The sequence below is a fragment of the Lissotriton vulgaris genome, chromosome 3_1 (genome assembly GCF_964263255.1).
Source record: "Lissotriton vulgaris chromosome 3_1, aLisVul1.2, whole genome shotgun sequence".
NCBI lineage: Eukaryota > Metazoa > Chordata > Amphibia > Caudata > Salamandridae > Lissotriton > Lissotriton vulgaris.
The window spans coordinates 1,826,816,395-1,826,837,950 of NC_141689.1; the positions used below are offsets into that span (position 1 = coordinate 1,826,816,395).

General features: G+C 46.3%; 1 protein-coding gene across 3 annotated transcripts in view; it reads left to right on the forward strand.

Annotated features, from left to right (window-relative positions):
- The window catches only part of ARHGAP10 (Rho GTPase activating protein 10), a 1,108,509-nt gene that overhangs the window by 342,920 nt on the left and 744,033 nt on the right, over positions 1 to 21,556 (forward strand). For all 3 annotated transcript variants that reach the window (XM_086962271.1, XM_086962272.1, XM_086962274.1), the window contains exon 4: positions 4,395 to 4,466. In XM_086962271.1, coding sequence (XP_086818397.1) covers positions 4,395 to 4,466 — 72 coding nt within the window. The remainder of the gene's footprint in view (positions 1 to 4,394; positions 4,467 to 21,556) is intronic.

A 21,556-nucleotide genomic window follows, 5' to 3' on the forward strand; every position in this document is an offset into this window, starting at 1 on the left:
CTTACATGTTTCCCTTCTGGCAGTGGCAGGCTTGTGAAGGCTGAGTTTAGCCGAAACAGACATTCATGTCAGTTCATATGAACTGCCCTCAAGGCCTCTTCATTGCAACACTTATTTCACTACTAAGCCGCCCTTGCAATATTTTCCAAGCCTTCCAGTTCCTGTTTGCCACTGATATTCCTCAGCGCGGTATCTGCCTGGAAAACCATCTACCTGGAAAACCATCTGCTTGGACACCATTGTTGGGCTACATTTGGGCCAGGAGCCATCTGTGAAAGTGCATTTCTCAGTGCGAGAATGCCCTTTTGTTGAAGTAACGAAAAGTAACGAAAAGGGACTGCAGGCGGAGGCGGCAGGGCACACTTGTGTGCAAATTAGTTTTTTTAATTCAGTTAAGAAATGTAGGATCATGCACACCCCACTGCATGCAACATCCTTGCTCAGCACCTAACCAAATACCAGGCCAAGCACGCTTGCTCTGTCACTCCTTGGTTCCATTCCATCCATGAGCAGGGCAGCACATAGGTACATCTCCAGCCATAACAGCATGTACAACAGCACAAATAGTACAACTTCCTCACTATGGCTACTGCCAGGAGGATGTAAGCCTGGTGTGATTATTGTTTCTAACTGCATTGAAGAAAACCAGGAGTCTTACAGGCACTCGTTGTTTAATATCAAAGAATATGCTTGAAATTAATGTAAAAAGGAGCAAGTTACACATTCCGGCATTACCACCTAATACGTTTTTGGGGCACTGATTACCACGCAATACAAAATCCCTGAGTCATCCTGTGGTCTCAGTCATTTTTGTCCCTTTTTCTCCCAGATTCAACTTCTGAAAATTACCACTTAGCAGCCACGATGGTTCTCCCTAAATGCTGGTCTCGGACATATTTCAAGCAGAAGAGAGACAGACACATGCTACTTTGTTGTGTTGTTTTATGGAGCACTCATGCCAAAATAACAAAACACTCACACATGAAGTAACAAAAGTAACAAGTGTTTCAGCTGTTAAAGTTGGAAAAAAGCGACAGTTTACACTGGAAAAAGTGACTGAATTCTCCTTGTTCTTTGTGTTACTTGCAGTGCCCAAAACCATGTGTTGTGTGGAACGTCCCTTTAAGTGGGGTTGATGTAAATGTAAATGTAAATGTGCTGGACTTGTAAAGCGCACAGCTGCCCGTGAGCGTCCCGGCGCTTGCTTAGGGAACCCGTCCTGGTATTCCCCTGTGAGAAACCACGGCAGGGTGTCCACAAGGTGAAAGCCAGGCATCCCGCCGCGAGGGGCCGTAGTGGAGATTAAGCAAGCTATTGCCCAGAGTCGCAGAGTGTGACCCCGTGAGTTGAGTAGGCACCAGAGCGAGAATTGTCGAGTCCGAGGAATTTTGAGCCCGAGACCCGCCGAGGTGGGGAATCGAACCCTGGTCCACGGTCGATCTCAGCTTCCGGGTCTGCCGCCTCTAACCACTGAGCCACGCTTCTCCACTTGGTTGATGCCATGACAATCTTTTCAAAAACGTCAAACAGTGTAATGTTATTTCACTGGAAAGTTGAGTACAGATGTTATGCTTTAAGCTACCACAACTGAATAACAAAAGAAAAAGAGCGGTCTGTGCATTATTCTACCACATTTAAACATTTGTGGGTGAGCACTAAAAAAGTTTGGGTATCGATTCTCAATAACGGTTATGGCCTTATATGAGCACACTACAGCCAGAATTAAAATCAATGGCTCTACATCTCTGCCTTTTACATTACAGCAAGGTACACATCGCGTTGTCCTTTATACCCGCCTTCTTTTCTTACTAGCCATAGATCCCTTACTTCACATGCTAAACAACTCTCCTGATAGCAGCGACTTTTGATTTAATGACACTTTCCTCAAAACAGCTGCCTATATGTAGGATATGTTAATCTTTTTAAAAGATCCTAACTCTACTATTTCGCTCACTCTAGATATTATTAAAGTCTTTTCTAAGTTTTCTGGCTACTCTGTATACTTAGAGATAAGACCAAAGTACTACTACCCACTGCCTTCCCTCCTGTGTTGGAAACTCTACTTTATCCTGGCAGTCAAAATATTTAAAACACTTTGGATGTCGTGTCCTATAACGAGCAAAAAGCAATTGATATCATTCGAGATCTGCTAATTGAAAGGTCTGCTAAGTTCATCTAATGCCAGGGTAGAATTGAGTCCTTGAAAATGATGGTTACCCTATTGGTAAGCTTTCTGTTGAGTATGCCTCTCTGGCTTTCCCTCTCATCTTTCTCTGCTTTAGATATATTTATGTCTAAATTCCTGTGGAATGACAAAAAACCTGGAACCGCTTCTAAGAAACTTAGATGGGACTTCAATGAAGGAGGTTGTAGACTTCCTAAATGGTTTGACTGTCGGATGGCAGTTTTGGCTGCTCAAGGTCCCCCCTGGCTCACAAATTCTCTTTAACGCCCCATGTGGCTGATTATTGAAAAAATGTATGCTATCCTTAAACTATGATGGCCTGTGTTTCAATTTCCGTCTTGAGTCTAGCCCATTCACGTTGCATCATTCTTGATAATCTAAAAGCCTTAAAAATAGTGGAGAAATGTCTCAATAGTGACTTCTCTAAATCTAGTCATATGTCCCTGTGGAATAATAAAATAAATAAATGCCTCTCTCGTGTACAATTAGTCCTATTTGGTCGACTAAAGGTATTAATTTGATTAGTGATCTCTACTCCAGTAGGAACCCACTTCTTTTTGCATGTCTTCGATACACTTTCTCCCTTTCTGATATGGACTTTTACAACTTCCTGAAAATCAAAGCCAAAATCTCCAAATTGGACCATCTTCTTCCACCGGTTCTTGCCTCTCTTCTGTGCCAATGCCTTTGAATGGGACAGGATGCTTCAAAGATTTTAACTTACTACACTCTTTCTTAAACACCTTTCCCCTTCCCATACATTCTAAATGGTCTGCATACTTCCAAACTTGAGATAGAGACCCCCATTTTAGAAACATGGAATACAATATTCACCCACCTCCTTCTTAATAAACATATAGCTTCCATAAAACAAACAAATCTCGGTGATTCACGCTTCCTCTTTGGACCCTGACCAACTTATTTAAGTTACATCTTCTAGAGACTGTTGGTCCTGCAACCTGGACTGGGCTGACCCTGAACATAGGTTCTTTAATTGTAATTGGTTAAAGCCTTAGGGATGCAATTAAGATCCAACTGTGCAAAATGTTGAATGCTAATATTTTTCTGGATTTCCCTGTGATAAATCTTGGCCCCTATGCCACCATGAACCCAATGATACTGTGAGAACTAGATATGGCACTTCTGGATCATTTACCAACTCTTGCAATTAACGGTATCCTCATTGATTGGAAAGCAGTTACCATGTTCCCTACCACACTTGGTGGGCCTTTTTATCTATCCTAGGAGTACCCACTGTGGTAAAATGCTGATCGGGGCAACGTAAATGATCACGAAAGTTGTGGAATTCACTGGATTCCTTTATACGCAACTCATCCCATACAACCTATACCTCTATATGAACTGCTGTGTCATTTTGCTCGCATCTGTTGCCAAGTCCATATGGTTCTTTGATCTGCTCTCCGCTTTCTCTCTCCTATCCTAAACCTTACTTCCTTTGTTTACGGGATGGTATTTGTCAACATTTGCAGTCTCTGACATGACTATATTGTTATTTGCTTTTATTTGTATGCTGTCACATAGATAAGTTACTTGAGACATTAGTCTTGCATTGAATGTCATTACATATAAATGTAGTGTTACTTTGTCTGTCCCAGCATTGTATGCCTTTATATTGTGTGATTTGTGTATGTTTTGCTCCCTTACCAATTCTCTATGTATTTTTATACCACTCTGTTACTGCTTTTTCAGTTTTCTTTTATTTCTTTCATGTTACAATTTCTCAATAAAACACTATGAAGTACAAAAAAGGAAAAAAGTAAGTTTGAAAAGTGAAAACACTCGACTAATAGAGGACAGGATGTGAGTGTCAGCTCCAGGCCACACTCTAGGTTTTAAAAGCTGTAGGATTTGTTAAATATTCGTGTATCTACAATAGATCAAGCCTTTGTATAATTATCTGTTCATATGTTTGTAGAGAGATAGTATGAATATAAACTATTTCTGCCATGCTGTTATCAGCGTGCAGGGATGCATTTAAGGTTTCAAGCTTGCAGGTGAAGCGTCACTCCCCTACCTACATTTTGGAGATGGATGTATTTCTATTTGAAGAATACAGCATCTAACGTTGTCTTTTTTATTTTCCTGGATACATTTTGCTTTGTTTAATTTACAATTACTTGAAAATATTTGAAATGCTGAATTATACCCGTGCACCTTAACAGTAATGCTGTTATTGTTTGTCCTCCAGGCAATAAGTGTGAACGAAACCCTAATTAAGCCTTTGGAACGATTTAGGAAAGAGAAGCTTGGAGCTGTAAAGGTACAGTACACAACCCATATTATTGCCAAATTAGCAATTACCTGGAAGCTCTAATTACAGCCAAACAGAACGTTACTTGTTCTCCGTGTGCTTGAAGCTTTGGGCTGCATTGTATGCTTCTGAATGGTTTCTCATTCTCCTCATTGTTACTTCTCCTTTTTCTTAAATTATTAACTACACCTCGCCCCAACATGCATGAACCGACTCACTAGCACACTGTCATTAGCTAGGTTTAACACGTACACGATCATGGGTCTTGATTTTGCGCAGTACTTTAAATTTTCATGTCATTTTTCCTTTTCTGTGAAAAAAACTGTTTCAGAATCTGGAAGAGTCCACCTTTCTTTGCTGCTGATACCCCTGGCAATGCATTGTGTTATATCTGCATTTATATAGTGCTGCTTACCCCAGATGAGACACCAACGTGTCTTGCTGTTGAAAAGCAGGCTGCTTGGTTGGAATAGGGTAGGTTTGTACTGTGACTCAAGTAGGTAGTGTTTTGTATAATGTGTGATTACCTCCTTGTGCGCTTATCGTATTATAAGTTGTTGCGCGTTGACATGTAGTAGAGAGAAAAATAATTCGATTTAGAATGGTTAATCTTCTAGAGCATTTCACATTTGGTTGGAGGGTGAAGGAAGGAGTGGGGTATATTTGGAAAATGCTTTGGTTTTGTTCATGATTGGCAGAGGGAACATCGTATCTTAACTACCTTTCTGAATTCCAGGTGTAATGACCTGTTCCTTTTCTTTGCTGAAAGAGAGTCACATTGCTTTGCTGCCTATACAGAAAAGTAGGTTCCAATGATGCGTCTCTTTATGTAGGTAGGGATGGTTTTCAGGCATGCCCTTCTACAGTGGATGATTCTATTTCTGCGAGTATCTTAATTGTTTAATTTGTATGAAGCCCCATGAGCAAAGGTGAGTGTCTAGAAGACATAGTGAATGGCCACAGGACACAAATGGGATGCTTTAGGGACTACTGGAATGTGTTCACATAGGGAAACGATGTAGGAGTTCCCTTATTGCACATTTATAGTTATTTGCAGTTTTGCGACAAAGAAGAGCAGGATCCCAAGAAAAGTTTTTTGCTTAGTCTTGAAGAGATTGATGGTTGATGATCGTGGTATCTTTTGTGGCAAAACTAGATGACGGAAGACGTATTGAAGACAGACTGGTTGAAGCACGTGATTAGACCCATTAGTGGGTTGAGGAAAACGAATAGGAGAGATGACCAGGTCTTGATGTGTAGGTGCTGAAAGAAAGTGATGCAAATGAAGAGAGTAAGATGTCTGCGAGGTACAGGGAAATCCACTTCAGGATGGTTCCTTTCATGCGTAGTTACTCTAATTCCAGTGTGAGGCAGCAGTGGACTTTTTTAAAGCTTAGAGAACTGATCTTTCAGTGATAAGTTGTGAGGGAGTTACTCATGTGTCTATTCCAGCACAAACCAAGTTTGGATGAAGAGCAGACTATTTCATAGACTTTGTGCAAAAACAGCAGTTGATGGACAGAATGCAGAACAATGTCATACATTCACCCCAGTACAGAGATCTGGGCCTAAATCCATCGTTTTTTTGCTCACCACACCAACCCAGTCCAGACATGGCCATATGCAAATCAGCCTTTACTGTGCCGCATGGTAACAGTCCAGCCCGAACTGCCAAGCCATGTCTTCCCTGGACCGGAATCAAGCATCCCAGGACTGGTTTCTGGCTATCAGCCGTCATCAGCCAGGATAGCTTGACTCCAGTGGTGTGGAGAGCACGGGACTCACATCTGAGTAAACCCGTCCCACTCGGGGTGACAAATGCAAAAACAACAGTTGATGGACAGAATGCAGAACAATGTCCATACATTCACCCCAGTACAGAGATCTGGGCCTAAATCAATCGTTTTTTTGCTCACCACACCAACCCAGTTCAGTCATGGCCATGTGCAAATCAGCCTTGACCTTGTGCCTCTTGGGAACAGTCTAGCCCGAACTGCCAAGCCAAGTCTTCCCTGGACCGGAATCAAGCATCCTAGGACCGGTTTCTGGCTATCAGCCATCATCAGCCAGGATAGCTTGACTCCAGTGGTGTGGAGAGCATGGGACTCACGTCTGAGCATACCCGTCCAAATAGTTTTGTGGGCTCAATTAGACTTTAAAAAAATATATATATCATTGTTAAAAATATTTTTACAAATCCTCTTTAATATGAATGGTAATTCTGACAGATGTGCCTATATTTGGTTTATGGAAGAAGAGAGGAAAACCACTCTTATGAGAGGCCTCTTTTCCCGTCTTTTATTCTTGGTGTTGCGGAACTGACTCCTTTCTCAAATAGAAAAGTTAAGACTTGCCATTGATGTAATGCAAAATGATGTCCCTTGTAAAATGTGTTAAAGTGCATCCAAATATTCTCTTATGATGACCTCACCGCAGACATGCAAAGTTAGTGGTGCAACAAGATGACCCCACACCCCCTTCCTGCGTGGGCACCACTAGCAATGCTGCAGCCTGCATTACAGTTATGAAGTTATGAAGTTAGCATTTCCATACATGAGTCACAGCAGTAAGCTGCCTTTCAAGTCTACGAAGAAATCCTAAAGATAGGTGAAACTATCTAAAAATTCTTTGAAGTTTATCATTTTAAAGAGAAAGCTCAGTTTATGTGTAAGCATGTGCATCTTTTCCTAGTAATCCTTTTGGCGAGTTTAATTTAAACCAGTTTTGAACTTGGTCACCATTCTATGCAGGTATTTGGGATCATAAAATGTTGCATGCAATGAGCTACTTGCTCTACTTCCCGTAACAGTAGATCACTCTCAATCCCAAATCACTGCAAACTGATGGGATTATAGGATTCTGAGTTGAAAGAAATTCTGAAAATATTTGGCTCTGGCAATTTTTCTTTCCCATTTATGACCAACCCTAGCCCACATTTCATAATGACCAATCCTAGCCCACATCTCTTCTTTTATCTGCGATGTATGATTCTGGATTATTTGTCTTTTGCATTGAGAAGCCTTAGAACCTGAATTTGTGGAAGGTGGACTCTGACCTAACTGTGCAGTCCCACGCCTTAGACTTGAGAACAGAATGGAATGTTACACATTTAACTTGTCTTACATCAACATGTTTGTTGACGCTTTGTACTGATAAACTATCAAAAAGCTGATTAAATGGTACCGGAGCCGTGTTTGTCCCAAAGCATGAGGATCCAAGGCAAATAATGGGAACCTAATCAAGACCAGATTCAAAGTCTAAATAGTGAAGGTTTTTTCATAAGAAGAATCATTATAGAAAGCAAAAAAGCAATTGATTAGTCAATTGAAATCAACATAAATATATTTAATGATTCAAGAGAAAAAGTCTAAAAGGCTGCAAGCCTGCCTCTGAAGAATAGGCAAAAACTCTGGCAGACATTCATTCCAAAGAAGTACATTTTATCAGTTCAGGGGAGTAGAAAACCACGTTCTTTTAATGGAGTGAAGTAACACCATGAGCTGTAGTAATAAAAGTGACATGCCAGAAACATGTTAGAAATTGTGTTATGTAAAAAAGGCTTGCATTAGGAACCTGCCTAAATTAATAGTCAAATATCTCCTTCAACCTACATACAAAGGGTAATGACTTTGCACTGCTAAACAATAAATCATTTAAATGAATAAACAAACAAGAGCTGTGGCTGTGAGGAGCAAGAGCATTGATTATTTGCAACATTACAGGAACATCTCCTTGCATGGCTGCCTTCAAAGCACAAGATACTTGCAATACAAGCAGTTTCACCACAAAACAAATCCTATTTTGACTATTTTATGAACAGCAAATCACTGAAAAGAGGAAAACATACGCATAAAAACTTCCCACTGCACTTTTAAAAGCCACGTTCTCTTCAGTTGACAACGCAAAGCAAGAAAAGCCAAGTAGATACATTTTTCCACCATGTTACGCTAATTTAAGCATACAAAATCAGGTGTCTCCAACCAGTTGATCACGAGATACCAGTAGCTCGCAGACACCTTCAGTTCATTCTTGAATAAGCACAGGATCACATTTTCCTTTCAACGTTAAGGAAAAGCTGTGTTTATTTTACATTATTATCTTCGGGTTGCAGATAGCTGAGCCTGATAATGAGCAGTGCTGGAGTCTGATTTATGACCCAAGGCACAGAGGAGACAAACTGAGGTATTTAAATTTGAAATAAAAGTATTTTTCAACTGAGCATTGGAGTGTGAGAACAAAATAATGTTTCTGAATGCTTTTAAATGGGACAAAATGAAGAGTTAACTAGATGATTAAGTTAACTGTAAAATTGTAATTTTCTCCCATTTCATAGTATCGCCTTTATAAACAGGAAGCCTCTTGCTCCCTGTTTTCAGTCACTGTGCCAAATTTATAAATGAAAAATAGCCTTTTTAAAAAAAAAAATATATATATTTTTATTATTATAAACAAAACAAAAAGCATCAGGTGACATATCTCTCTTCCACAGTAAATAATTACACATTTCCATATATCAGAATGCATTTAGAATGACAGTAAGGGTCACTGGGACACCAGCGCTACCGTTTCCTCGCCAACAGTCGGTGGAGTACATATATCCCCCCTGTAGCCATTCCACGACCCCCAGATCCTCCCCCATTTCTGGGGCCGGCCCCTAGCAACGTATACCGATCTTTCCCTGAACATGCACCAGTCGAGATCTTACATCCATTTCCCAATTTGTGGCACCTGACTAGCCCCTCCACAGCTGAGCTATGTTACGCTTGGCTATCATGCATGCCAGGGTCAACCATTGCTTCCCATTTGAAGTCAGATCAGTGGGCTCCCAGACATTCAATATACAACGTCGTGTCTCAACCGCCAAATCCACCCCTACCACTTCACGGATTTTCTCATGGATCTTGACCCAATATTCCTGTATTACTACACAGTGCCACAAAATGTGCATGAACGTGCCGGTCTCCCCACACCCCCTACTACATTCCCCGCTGTCCGCCAAACCCATATGTACCAGACGTGGACCCGTAATGTATGTCCTGTGTAAAATCTTCAACTGTACTAGTCTAAGTCGCATTTGGATGGCTACTAGTTTTCGGGAGGAAACCGCCTCTCTCCAGTCTTCATCATCCAAGACTAGGCCATCCGCGCCCCACTTCTCCCTAACATTTACCAGGGGGTCGCTCATACGGCTAATCAGTTTTTTATATATCAATGATATGGTTTTGGTCGGTAGAATACCATCCAGTACTCGGTCTTCTAGTGGGGAGGCCTTCAGGAGTTCAGTGTCACTGGGAACATTGGCGAGCAGGGCATGTCTAACCTGAAGATATAAAAAACGCTCACATTCCTGCATCTGATGCCGTTCCTGTAAGTCGGCAAACGTTAGTACCCTATCCTTCCCCCACATGTCCTTTATTTGTGAGATCCCAATGAGGTCCCATCTATCAAAGCCCTTCGTCTTCCACAAGCTGCCCAGCCTCTCCGAGCTCCACAGTAGGGTCACCATAGTAAGTCTCCCCTCCCATTGCAGGCATCTCGTAGTGGCGTACCATACGTGAATCGCATGTGCCGCTTGTCCAACCAGGGGAAAGCGCCCGTTCCTAGCATAGAGTGCCCTAGTGAAATTACCCTCGGGCATCTGCCCACGGTCCATCGCATATCCAGGGTCCAAAGGGGACCCGTAAATAGCGTGGTTGATCGCTGCCAACTGGGAAGCCCAATAGTACTAACGGAGGTCCGGTAAACTGATCCCTCCGTCGTACCGGGGAAGAGTAAGCTTGGAGAAAGCAATACGGGGTCTGCCCTCCCAGAGAAGCTGTCTCTGGAGAGACTCTATATCCTTAAAATACGAGGGGGGCCCTGGATCCATTGTGTTTTGGAGCGCGTACAAAAAGCGGGGGAGAGCCATCATTTTAAATAACACAGCAAGGCCCAACAAGGAGAGCGTTAATGATTTCCATCTCACCACATCCCTTCGGAACTTGGCCAGCGGGGGCTCCAGGTTCTTTTTGTACCTCAGTTTTGGATCTTTGGTCACAAATATGCCCAGATACCAAAACTCCACATTTTCAATCTGCAATGGGCAGGAACTCTGGACGACCGGAGGGTCACTGCTAATGACAAAAAGTACCGATTTCGCCCAATTAATGGCAAAACCATAGTACCTTCCAAATACGGCCAGGACGTCCATGAAGTTGATCAAGGAAGCCCGGGGGTTGGTAAGGTAGAGCAGGATGTCATCTGCATAGAGCGAGATCTTATCCTCCCACTCAAGCGTCTAGCGCAGCCCGCGAATCGGACCCATGCAGCGAGTGGCTCAAGTGCCAACGCAAATAGTAATGGGGATAGGGGACATCCCTGCCTTGTACCCTTTCCCAAATGAAAGTCTACGGATTTATGGTTGTTTACCATGACCCTGGCTAGAGGACTAGTATATAGGAGACAGACCCAAACGATGAACTCCTTGCCGATACCCAACTTCGCTAAAACCGCAAACAAGTAGGGCCATTCAACCCTGTCAAATGCCATGGTTGCATCTATTGACAACAGGACTGCAGGCTCGTGTATGTTCGATGTGCCACCCAGAATCCTGTGCAATCTTCTGAGATTGAGGGCTGTATTTCGGCGTGGCATAAAGCCAGACTGGTCCGGGTGGACCAGAGTCGATATGACCTTAACCAGCCTAGTCGCCAATAATTTAGCCAACACTTCGGTTCAGCATTAAGTAGTGAAATCGGCCGATAGGAAGAGCACTCTGTTTTAGGCTTGCCTTCTTTATGGATAACAACGATGTTTGCTACACGTTGGTCGTAGGGGAGTTGGCCCGTTTCTTTACTTTCGACGAACATGGCACGGAGAAACGGCGCCAGCCTGTTCGCGGTAAGTTTTATAAAGCTCTATGGGGATTCAGTTCGGGCCGGAAGCTTTCCCAGAGTGGACACCCCTGATAGCCTGCGCCACCTCGTCGTCCTTAAGTGGGGAGTCCAGATACTTCATGTCCTCCTCCGAGAGGCTGGGCATTGGGATATCATGTATCATAACCGCATTTTCGCCCTCTGTATAGGTCCCTGCCAACTGATATACCAGTTTATAGTATGCAGAAAACTCATCTGCAATCTGCTGTGGGTCTGTCACCAGTCCTGATTCCACCGTCTGCAATTCCGGCACTAACTGCGAAGCCCATTCCCCCTTCTCCAACCACGCTATCCACTTTCCTGCCTTATCACCATGCTCATAAATCCTACTTTGCGTGTCGGCAATTTGAACTTTGGCCCTGTCCCTAGCTAAACTCCTATATTCATCACGGAGGAGTCTCAGTCGGTGCAATCCCTCCGGAGTGGCCTCACTCGAGACCTCCCCCTCCAGTATTGACAGTTCAGCCTCCACCCTATCCACTTCAGCTCAAGCTTTCCTTTTCTTTCCAGAGACTAACGACAATACCTCCCCTCTAATGCCCGTCTTGTAGGCCTCCCACAAGGACCGCCCTGATTCCACCGAACCTACGTTGTCCTGGAAGTAACGGTCTGTAATTTGTACCACTTCTTTCTTAGTATCCGGGTCTTTTAAGTGCCAAGCGTTAATCGGAGCGACCCTGCCCACGTCTCTCTGTCCCACTGCCAGACTGAGCCAGACCGGGGAGTGATCAGAAATCCCTTTACCCAAGTGTCTTACCTCTCTGATCCATGGCGCCTGTAGTGCCGGCACCAAAACGCAATCTATTCTGGAAAAGGAGTGATGTGCAGCAGAGGCATGTGTGTAGTGCACTCCGCCTGGGTTCCTAAGTCTCCACCCGTCAACGAGACCGGTGGTTTCTACAAAGTCTGACAACCACCCCTGAGACGGCGTCAGCTGTCGGGCCGGGTATCTGTCCATTTCGCCATCCATCACAGCGTTAAAGTCCCTCCCCACTATCAAAAGCCTCACAGGCAAGGATAACATTTTTTTGCACAGGTCACGAAATGTGTCAGACTGCAGCCCCGGCGGGACGTACACCGACAAAAACGTCACAGTTTTACCTTCCCACAATCCTGAAATGCCATTGTATCTGCCTCTCTTGTCTGCCCATGTGGCATGATCAATCAACGGGAAGGAGTTCCTCACCAGAATACCGACCCCCCCGAGACCCAGTCGTGAATCCAGCATGCACCACCAACTTATAACCTCCCCTGTGTAGGGCCATAAAACGATTGCCGATGAAGTGCATTTCCTGCAGCAATACAACATCCGGGGAGTACCTCCTAATCATCTGGCTGACCATCCCCCTTTTAATTTTGTCACCTAGGCCATTCACGTTCCAACAAAGCGCCGTAATCCCCAGACCCTGTCTACCAATTGCCATTATAACGCTAAAGCTTGTCGAGGTCACCTGATGCTAGAAAAAAAACCAGAATAAGTCGCAAATGCTTGTGCGCATACTGAAAACAAAAACACAAACCACCCCAAAACTCTCGACCTCCCTCCCCCCACACTGCACCCCTGCATGCAGCTTGCGCTCAACCCCAACTAGCAGTGTGCCTGTCGCCCCCGATCTAATCTAAAGCTAACTAAAAGTAGAAAATAGAGGAGGGCCCACTTACAAGCTCCTCGCCCCCGTCACCCCATCGTAGCCCCTGTACATATTAATCCACTCAGATATCCGCTAAACTCTACGGGTCAGGGGATCCATTGTTAGCCCACCCCCACACCCGCAATACTGAAATATGATAAAGGTCCATGCAACCACCATTTTCACCAACGTCATTGTTCATCCGCCTCTCCTCGGTCCTGGCTCTCCGGGCTCTGCATGTGGATACTTTCCAGCCAGTCTGTCGCCACCTCGGAATTGTCAAAAAAACAGACTTTCCCGTTGAGTTCCACACGGAGCCGGGCCGGAAACATCATGGCATATTTTATCCCTTTATCAGTTTCTTTTTCACCGACAGGAAACCCCGGCGTTGTTTTTGAACCATCTGGGTAAAATCCGGTGTTAGAACTGGCTATTTCTGGTTGGCTAAGGCCAAAGCTAGGCAGAAACCACCATTCTAGTCAGGGCAAGGGAGTCAAACGCCAAGATAACCCCTGCTCACCCCCTGGTAGCTTGGCACAAGCAGTAAGGCTAAACTCGGAGGCAATGTGTAAAGCATTTGCGCCAGCATCCAACAGCAACAACATCCTAGGTACACCACAAAAGGAACTCCACACAAGATTATTAAAAAAAAATATTTAAAAAAAAATAACTTTTGTATTGTAAAAACACATCAGATAGTATCACACAAAATACATGGTGCCAACTGGCACGGGCAATATTCACAAGGGATTATTTACAGGAGACAGGGCCACGTGGGCCACTGTCAGAATCAGAAATAGCACTTCTAGAATAAAGAAGAATACAGAATAAAAATCATAGTAGCACAAATTAGCAACTATGGCACACAACCAGTAACCACTGGTAACAGGAACCAGGACCTCACTAGGGCCACCTGTACTAAAAGAACAACCACCTAAGAATAAAATACATTTAGGGGTATAAACAAGAACACATTACCCATGATGCATGAAACACATTCAGAGGAGTAGTAAAGGAAAAACACATGATGCCTAAAAACATTCAGAGGTGTACAGACAACCACCTAAGTATCACACAGCGTTTAGGGGTCTAGGAAAGAACACATTACCCATGATGCATAAATATACATTCAGAGGAGTAGGAAAGGGAAACACATGATGCATAAACCTACACATTCAGCGGTGTTAAGAACAAGGCACATGATGCATCACAAACACATTCAGAGGTGCAGCGCTAGGAGACACATGACACCTAAAACATTCAGAGGTGCAGCGCAGGGAAAGAAAGACACATGATGCATAAAAACATACATTCAGAGGTGCAATAAAACCACACAATTGCGCAAAACTTACATAAGCCACCACCTGTGGCAGTCGCTAGGCCAACTGGCCTTGTTGGAGCTAGGACGCCCTGTGTCCAAAAGTCAGGGGCCTAAACGGTGCAGCTGCCCACTAATTGCTGGGCAGCTGGGACATCAGTAAAATTATGGCATGGGCTCTCATTAGCCCTTGAGCAGAACTGTGCCACAAGGTAGGAGCCACACAGGCTCTTGAACAAATATGCCCCCATGAGCCTCTCTCAGGGCTCTAAAACAAATATGCGCGATGAGCCTCTCTGGGTTCTAGTACAAGTATGCCCCGAACGTTGGAGTCCCCCACTGGGGACTCTGAAAACAACTGTGGCACCCAAGAGCCTCTCGGGGCTCGCAACAAAAATGCCGCCTGGATGGGGGGAGTCCCTCTCTGGGGACTCCAAGCAAAACTATGCTCCGTGGACGGGGAGTCCCCCCTCTGGGGACTCGTGATCGCAAACGGCCCACTGGGGCCTCAGGGCTCCAAGCAATGACTGCCCCGTGAGCTTCTCAGGCTCTCAACAAAGAAATGCCCCACTGGTTGGAGCGGCCCCCCTGGCAACCGGGGCCGCTCTGCGAACAAAGCAGAAAAACTGTCCCGCACTCACCGGGACGGCGGAGACACTCCTCTGGTGCTGCTCTGGAGGGGCGGGCACCGACAGTGTGTCCCGACGCACCCTCCACCACACCGGAAACCGCTATCACACTCACCGGCTTGTCTTTAGGCCTAAGGCAGTCTCCGGTCTTGGTTTCATCCGCGGCGGGGGTCAGGCACCGACAATGTGCCTTGGGCCCTCTCCGCCGCCATCACCTCTCCTCTCACTTTTCGGGTGCCGGCGGCGGGCGCGAGACTCATCTCACAAAACCGGAAGTCCCACCCGCCGCCAGGCAAAACATCGCCTGACTTCCTGGGTCTGAGGGCCGCCAATGGCAGTGCGGCCCCGGGCAGATAGGTGGGCGCAGCGCCTCCATCTCGATCTCCGGGCCAGCGGTGGTGAAACACGGGTGCAACACGAGGGGTGGGCACCTTCGCCATAAATATAAAAATAAAAGCGCTTTCAAGCGCTAGGGGCTGATTACAGCGCTCACAAGCAAAATAAAGTGCTCTTAAGGGCAAGGAGCAAAACAAAGGGCTTCCAGGCGCCAAGGGCAAGGCAAAGCGCTCCCAAGCGTTTTAGGACAATCAACAGCGCTCCCAGACGCTAGAGCAAAAAGGAAGCGCTCCCAGGCGCTCAGGGGGGAAATGCAGCGCTCCAAAGCGCTAGATGCCCAAAATAAAGCAGCAAAGTCCTTCAGGAGTCCAGGACCTCAGCAGTCCGGGACATAAGGTGGAGCACAGCAGCTCCCAGAAAAGGAAAGTCCATCAGATATCCAGGGGCTGGGCAGGGCCCAGGGATTCCCCTGGGCCCAAGCAGCAGCACGCCCCTTGTAGGATTCAAGTCAGAAACAAGAACAAATTGTAAGGGGACACAGCCCCTTTTTATACTGTAAATTCCTTTGTCTAAAGGGTGCAGGCAGTGTGAGAACCAGCTAGAACTGGTTATAGGGAACTCCTTTCAGTGTGAGGGGCAGAAGCGACAGTCGCCCAGCAGGAGGTGGAGCCAGCATTGTGGCAGGCAGGCACATCCCTCTTCACTCCCAGGTGCCATCTCCTCCCACTTCCCTGGCAGCAGATGCAGCCTTTCATCCACGGGCTGACTCAGACAACCTCCTGGGGCTCCCCAGCCCCTGTCACCCTCAAACCAGACAGTCAATCCACAAGCAGGCCCAGGCACTCCTGGACCAGGCTCACCAGCCAATCACACGCCAGACACAAATTACACAAATATGCCAACTTCTAAAAGTGGCACTTCTACACTAGACACAGTCATGCCGCATATATCATTACGCCGCATTCAATCTCACGAGTTCGTACATATCAAACTCGACCCTGCACTCTCCACACATCAGGAACTACCATGGGCATACATATTCCCCATTCATTCCTATGGGAGGGCAGGTCACTCACCACACATACACAGAGAGCTCAAGCACTTTACACTGTACCACCGTGAAAAAGTGCGCAGAGGCCTAAAATCACCAACACCAGGTTCCAGAAACAGGCTAGGAAAAAGCAAAAAGTCTCGGGTGAACCTGCCAAAAGGTCCGGGTCCAACATCCCGGAAGAAAGAGTGAGTCGCATTTTCAAACCTCAGCGGAGCCCCAGCTCGGGCCGCCTGGAGGATCGCATCCTGGTCTCGATAATTTAGAACCCTCACGATCATCGGACTGGGGGGCGCCCCGGGTTTGGGTCTACCCCCCGGAACTCTGTGAGCGCACTCAAACGGGAAGAAGTTGCTAAGCCCTTTAAATTTTAGGTGGTTAAGGATGAGGTCCTCCACGAACAGGTCCGGTGTTTGGCCTTCTGACTTTTCTGGCACCCCCAGTATTCGAATGTTGTTTCGTCGTGCCCGTCCTTCATAATCATCCAACTTACGATCCACCTGAACTCGTGAGGCCTTAAGATCATGCACCTCCTGCTGCAACAGGTTCACGCCGTCTATTAGGCTGGCTGTTTTGAGTTCAAGAGTCTCGACCTTTTCATTTGTATACTTATTTCTATTTCCCTAATACTTTTGATTTCACCCCTACAACTTTTGCTTTGACACACCCATTTGCTAATAGCTTTATGAGACTCCAAATGCATGTTTAATTTCCTTTTCTACCTCACCTCCATAACCAACAGTTTCAAGTCTTGTTTTTCTTGCTATACCATGCCTCTTTACTGGTGGATGAGACATTCCAAGTAAATTACCGACCTCCCTCAAGACATTTTGGGATGTTTTTTGATTAGGTCTACTTTTCATCCTCCCTTTTGTAAAAGAGGAATTACATCTTTAAGATGAACCGGACTAACATGACCAAATGATTCAGTGAGTGTCCTGATAGACATTTGAATGTTGATTGTAGCCTCTCATACCTGGCCCAGGAAATCTTAATTTCTATTGAACAAGTTCTTTGAGTCCATATTTGATCTTGTTAACAATCAGTCAGCAGAATTCTTACATACATTTTAAGACTAAATCTATTTCTTTGACATGTTTGTGAAGCCAAACTTTGAGACTCTCGATATATATTAATTCTACAGCGGAGCCTTTTCTAAATGTTTATTATGTTTTTTCTATTTGACATAGTGCTCATTTAGCACGAAGGAGTAGGGAGCAGTTAACATGCAATATTTTTTTAATATAAAAAGAATGAAAGATGTGTATAGTGCATGGGGCATGGTTAAGACAGCATCCAAAAACTTAAGATGTGGAGGGAGGTGCAGATGCGAACATGTAATTTGGCCAATATTGGACTAGACACTGTATTTTTTTCATTCACATTACAGCTCATTACAATTTGAGAAAAAGACACAGTAAGTGATTAGCCCAGAGTCACTAGATGTTATGGTCAGGTGTTGATGGTAGGGCTAGCAGGTAAATCTCTGAGGTTAGCAACTTAGCAATTTCACCACTTTTCCTTCCTATACTCCATTTCAAAATTGGTTTATGTAATTTTTAGCATAAACTTGATTCTTAGAAAAATTGCCATATACTGCCTCAACAGAAACAATTTAGGATTTTCACGTACATAATCACCTTTGGCAAAATGGGATTTAAAAGCATTGTAAGGTGACTCCATTTCCTAAGGCTTACACCAGTGGTTCCCAAACTTTTTTGACCCGTGGCTCCCTTGACCGGGTTGGCGGTTGGCCGTGGCTCCCCACCATTTTTTTGCCGGTGGGTCAGGCAGCGCACTGTGCTAAGCATGGATTTTTGGCTTCAGTGTTTTAGGCGATGCCCTTTGTTGCATCGGCCACGCCCCTTTAAGACCCACCCCCCCCCCGGTTTTTTTCATCCCACTGGGGCCATGCATTTGCATGGATGTAAGAGTTGCTGACATTCCCGGTACAATGGTCACGTACCCTCAGGACATGGTATCCGTCGGTGCCCCCACCGGGGATGTGCACGCTCTGTGTGACTTTGTTCCAGTGCCCCTTGCCGCTAGCAGTGCCAGGGGTTCTCCGTGCCTTCCTCGCTAGGGCTTTGCATGACGATGGTGAATCTGAATGTGCCCCTATAGCGATTGGCAAAGGAGGGAAGTACTTGCCCGCCTGGAAGGGACCTGGGGTGCTGCACTGCCCCCCGGACCGCGCTCCGGTGCGCCAGGCTGCCCCGATCAGACAGCAGGTGGGGCGGGGTCGCGAATTCCCGGCCATCCATGCCGCGTGGGGGGAGGTCCCGCGAGGGGCTCCGGGTACACAGCAACCCGGCACCGTGGCAGGGCGCTGGGGTAACAGGAGCTGGAGGAGGGGAGAAATGTCCAGGCTCCGATGGATCCCTCGAGGATATGCGGAGGGTCACACAGAGCTGCCGCAGCCTCTAACAGGCGGCCGGGCGGTGAAGGCGTGGTCCGTACGGCAATGGAGAGCCGGCCCGAGTCTGGTCATTCACATACATTATACATGGAGGGAGGCGGCACAAACACGCCTGCCCGCCAGGCTCGCAGGCACCGCGGTTCGGGGTACTCTACTGCCCGCTGATCATTATGTCAGTGTGCGGCTTTGTTTTTGTTTACTGTTGTTTATTTCAGAGGGGGTACTCAAACCACAATGAGATGCACCACACTTCCGACCCTGGAAGACACATCCTGCGCGGCGCTCCTGGCTTTTCATCACGGCGCACCGTGGTGCCGCGGCGCACACTTTGGGAACCACTGGCTTACACAATTGATAGAATGAGATTTTGAAATATCAACAAGTCTGACTTTCATATATATATTTTTTTTAAAAAAACCTTTATTATCGTATGCGCAGTACACAGCGTCTGCCTACAACCCAATCGGGCCGGCCGCTATGACAATCGACAATATTCCAGACCACATTATGCTGCGGAAAAAGCCAGAAATAAAATCACTATGGTGCATTGGCATCATACATAGAGGAAGGATCATGTAGGTTTCATTTTTATAATTTTGATGAAATTTGAAACAAACAACACAAACACTCACATGGTAGAACAGTGTCTAGGGCACGGGAAGGGGGAAGGGGGAGATCAATTCTAATTCGAGGCCATCTGCCGTCCAAGAGGCCGTAAGCCTCACCAGAAGATCAGCCCTGTTATTAATAAGTTTTTTATAAATTAGAGAAATCGTGCTGTTCGGCACATGGCCGTCCAGAATCCGATCCTCGAGCGGGGATGATTGGGGGATTTCCATCCCAGGGGGGAAAACAGAGAGCAACGCTTGACGCACCTGAAGATAACGAAAATATTCCCTGTCATCCAGTTGATACTCCACCTTCAGGGCCTCGAAGGACTTAATTGTGCCTCCGGCCCAAAGATCCTCCACCTTGCTAATACCGATCATATCCCATCTATCAAACCCTTTCGTTCGCCACAGGCCACCCAACCGCTCTGAGTCATACAGCGGGGTCATTCGCGTCAATCTATCACTCCAACCTGTGGCCACAGTCGCATCCTTCCAAGCACGCACAGCGCATTTCGTAGGTCCAGTCAGAAGGCGGAGTGGTGCCTTCGAATATAAAGCCCTGTTGAAGTTGCCGCCCGGCAACAGGAGTTTATCCATAGCGAAGGCGGGCGCGGGCCCCGGGGAGTACGTCACGTGGTTAATCGCGCTGAGCTGTGAGGCCCAGTAGTAACGTCTGATGTCTGGAAGGGCTATGCCACCATTGTACCACGGGAGCGTGAGTTTAGATAAGGAGATGCGAGCTCGTCCGTCCCAAATTAACTGCCTCTGTAGACCTTCAACCTCGCAAAAGTAACGGGAGGGAACAGGATCAAAATAATTCTGCAAGGCATACAAAAATCTGGGAAGGGACATCATTTTAAAAAGTGCTGCGCATCCCAATGGGAACAGAGGCAAACCACGCCACCTCCGAACATCCTGTTTGAGGCGACGAAGAGGAGCATAAAGGTTACGATCATACCGCACAGAGGAATCCATAGTAATGAAAACCCCCAAATATTTGAACCCAGTCTCTGCCACCTGGATCGGGAATCTACGAGGTAGCGGAGGCAGTTCCCCCGCTATAACATAAACACACGATTTGGTCCAGATAATAACGAGCCCCGAGTTCCTCCCAAAAGAGGTAAGAACATCAAAGAGCACGTTGAGGGATTTCTGAGGTGAGGTAAAATAGAGCAGAATATCGTCTGCGTACAGAGAGACGCGATCCTCCAGGTCCGGCGCCCACCGGATCCCCTTAATCGAGGGCTCCCATCGAAGCCACGCCGCCAGTGGTTCCAATGCCAAAGCAAAGAGAAGTGGAGAGAGCGGGCAGCCCTGTCGGGTGCCACGCCCCAATGCGAACGGTCCAGAAACTCTGCTGTTAACTACGACTTGGGCCAACGGTTGTTCATACAGAAGCCGCACCCAGTTAGGGCCAAAACCAAACTTCAAGAGGGCCGCCCACAAATATGGCCACTCGATGGTATCAAAAGCCATCGTGGCATCCAGGGAGGCCACGACAGCGGGTTCAGTAAGGGTCCCAGCTCTCGCGAGAACGCTGTGGAGTCTACGGAGATTGAGCGCCGTATTCCGATGAGGAATGAAACCGGACTGATCCGGATGGATCAAGTCACAGATAACTGTCAGTAAACGATTAGCGAGGACCTTAGCCAGGATCTTAGGCTTGGCGTTAAGCAACGAGATAGGGCGATATGAAGTGCACCGATCCCGAGGTTTGCCGTCCTTATAGATTACTACTATAGTGGCCAAACGCTGGTCGTTAAGGGAGGCAGCCCGCCTCAAGAGCATCAACAAACATAGTGCGCAGATGGGTCGCCATTTTGTCCGGACGCAGTTTGTATAACTCGATAGGTAAACCGTTGGGCCCCATAGCTTTACCTGATCGCAAGGACCGAATGGCAATGGCAATCTCATCCACCGTAAAAGGTGCATCTAGAGTGGAGCTATCCTCCTCCGACACACAGGGAAGCGCAATGTCCCGCAGAAGCAACCGAGAGTCAGCCTCGTCGCGATCACTCACAGACCGGTATACGGTCTGAAAGTGGTCCACAAAGCATTCAACAATCTCCCCCGGATCAGTCACACACACTCCAGTCTCACGGGTTATCACGGGCACCACACGATTCAGTCGGTCAGATTTATCCAACCACGCCAACAATTTACTAGCCTTATCGCCCACATCATAGAGCC